Genomic DNA, 1,764 nt, shown 5'->3' with positions numbered 1-1,764 from the left:
GTTGAGGAGGAGGATAAGTTCTGTGGTAAGGCTAAGTAAAAAAAAAGGGGAATGAGATTGTGATGGCTATACATTCTAGGGTTTCTTATCAAGCTACCAATATATCCATTTCACCTGTGACTACCTAAGGCTCACGTAGAGGCCCCAGTAGCCGGTTCGATGCTATTGGCCGGGGTGGTACTAAAATTAGGAGGGTACGGGCTGCTTCGATTTATAATAGTTATACAAATAAGGCTTAGAAGCGTTTTTTTTTGTGCTGCTACTAGTGGTGAACTTGGCAGGAGGTGTCTACGCAGGATTAGCGTGTGTACGGCAAGTGGACCTAAAATGTTTGGTAGCATATTCCTCTGTAGCGCATATTGAGGCTTGTGCTATTAGGAGTGCTTAGCAACACGGTATTAGGGGTAGTGGGGGCCATTATTATTATGATCGGGCATGGGTTGTGTTCATCAGGTTTGTTCAGGTATGTGAATGCTATCTATAAGATGAGGCACTCGCGTCTGCTAGTAATAAATAAAGGGGGCTTGTTAGTCTGCCCAAGTCTAGTCTTAATGTGTTTCCTGTTAAGATCAAGCAACATAGCAGCCCCTCCTAGTCTAAACTTATTTGGGGAAATCCTCGTTTTCGGCGTGGGAGGGTGAATAAGTGGAGTGTTCCTGCTTATCCTGGGTCTGATAAGCTTTATTAGGGCATGTTTTAGACTATACCTATATGGAAGTTGTTGTCACGGGAAGGGGGTGTCACACAGGGAGTCCTTAAACTTGAGAAGAGTTTGTGATGTTTTTGTTCTGGCGGCTCATTGGATACCGCTGAACTTTATGTTTATGTTTATACCCTAAACAATGAATCGTAATCCTTATTCTCGTTACTATGTACCAGGTCCAAGTCCGTGGCCCTTTTTTGTGGCTATCTCGGCAAACGGAATAGCGGTAGGGTTAATTTTGTGACTGCATCGAACTCCCAGATTTCTATTAATAGGAATGAGGTTGGGGTGTATACTATTGAGAACTTTTAGATGATGGCGAGACTTAATTCGTGAGGGAGATATTGGGTTTCATACTCGCTTCGTAATCAAGAGATTTCGTGATGGAGTTGCCCTTTTTATTCTGTCTGAAGTAATGTTCTTCTTTTCTTTTTTTTGGACTTTCTTCCATAATGCCTTAAGACCCTCGTGTGAACTAGGGATGCGATGACCCCCTCCAGGGATCCGCACGCCAAACCCGTCGTCGACAAGGCTGTTCGAGACAGGTCTTTTAATTAGGAGGGGGTTATTCGTAACTCAAGCCCATAAGAGAATGCGTTTGAAGGATTATGATGTTGGGCCATTTATTGGCCTAGTGGTAACAATTTTATGTGGGACTGTGTTCTTCCTAGTGCAACTTCGAGAATACTACTGAAACTCATACACTATTGCAGATAGGGTGTATGGAAGAGTGTTTTATTTACTAACTGGGTTTCATGGAATGCACGTAGTTGTGGGGACTCTTTGACTAATGGTGAGGTTAGTCCGACTATGGCGTGGGGAGTTTTCCAGTTCAACGGCACTTTGGTTTTGAGGCTTGCATTTGGTACTGACACTTCGTAGATGTGGTATGGGGTAGCATTATGATGTTTAGTATATGTGTGGTTTGGAGGATGGTTATACATGTGGTGGTTCAAAATATGAGACGGGGACGTCTATACGTTTAAGTACCCAGACGCAAAGCCTTCGTGGTATGCGTACATTCAAGAAGAGCATGCTCCGTCCTGATATAAGATTCCTGA

At 43.5% G+C, this 1,764-nt stretch overlaps 1 protein-coding gene across 1 annotated transcript; it reads left to right on the top strand.

Moving 5' to 3' along the window:
- Positions 1 to 69: 69 nt before the first annotated feature.
- LOC134704095 (NADH-ubiquinone oxidoreductase chain 4-like) lies at positions 70 to 839 on the top strand (the record flags this gene model as incomplete). Its single annotated transcript, XM_063563536.1, is given in 3 exon segments — positions 70 to 246; positions 248 to 358; positions 360 to 839. Coding segments are annotated over 3 exon segments (768 nt in total), but the record flags the coding sequence as incomplete, so codon positions are not given.
- Between the last annotated feature and the right edge of the window lie 925 nt (positions 840 to 1,764).

Source organism: Mytilus trossulus, unplaced genomic scaffold, assembly GCF_036588685.1.
Source record: "Mytilus trossulus isolate FHL-02 unplaced genomic scaffold, PNRI_Mtr1.1.1.hap1 h1tg001264l__unscaffolded, whole genome shotgun sequence".
In the NCBI taxonomy this organism is placed as follows: Eukaryota; Metazoa; Mollusca; class Bivalvia; order Mytilida; family Mytilidae; genus Mytilus; species Mytilus trossulus.
The sequence above is the reverse complement of the archived record's forward strand: the minus strand, read 5'-3'. Positions and strand labels throughout refer to the sequence as shown.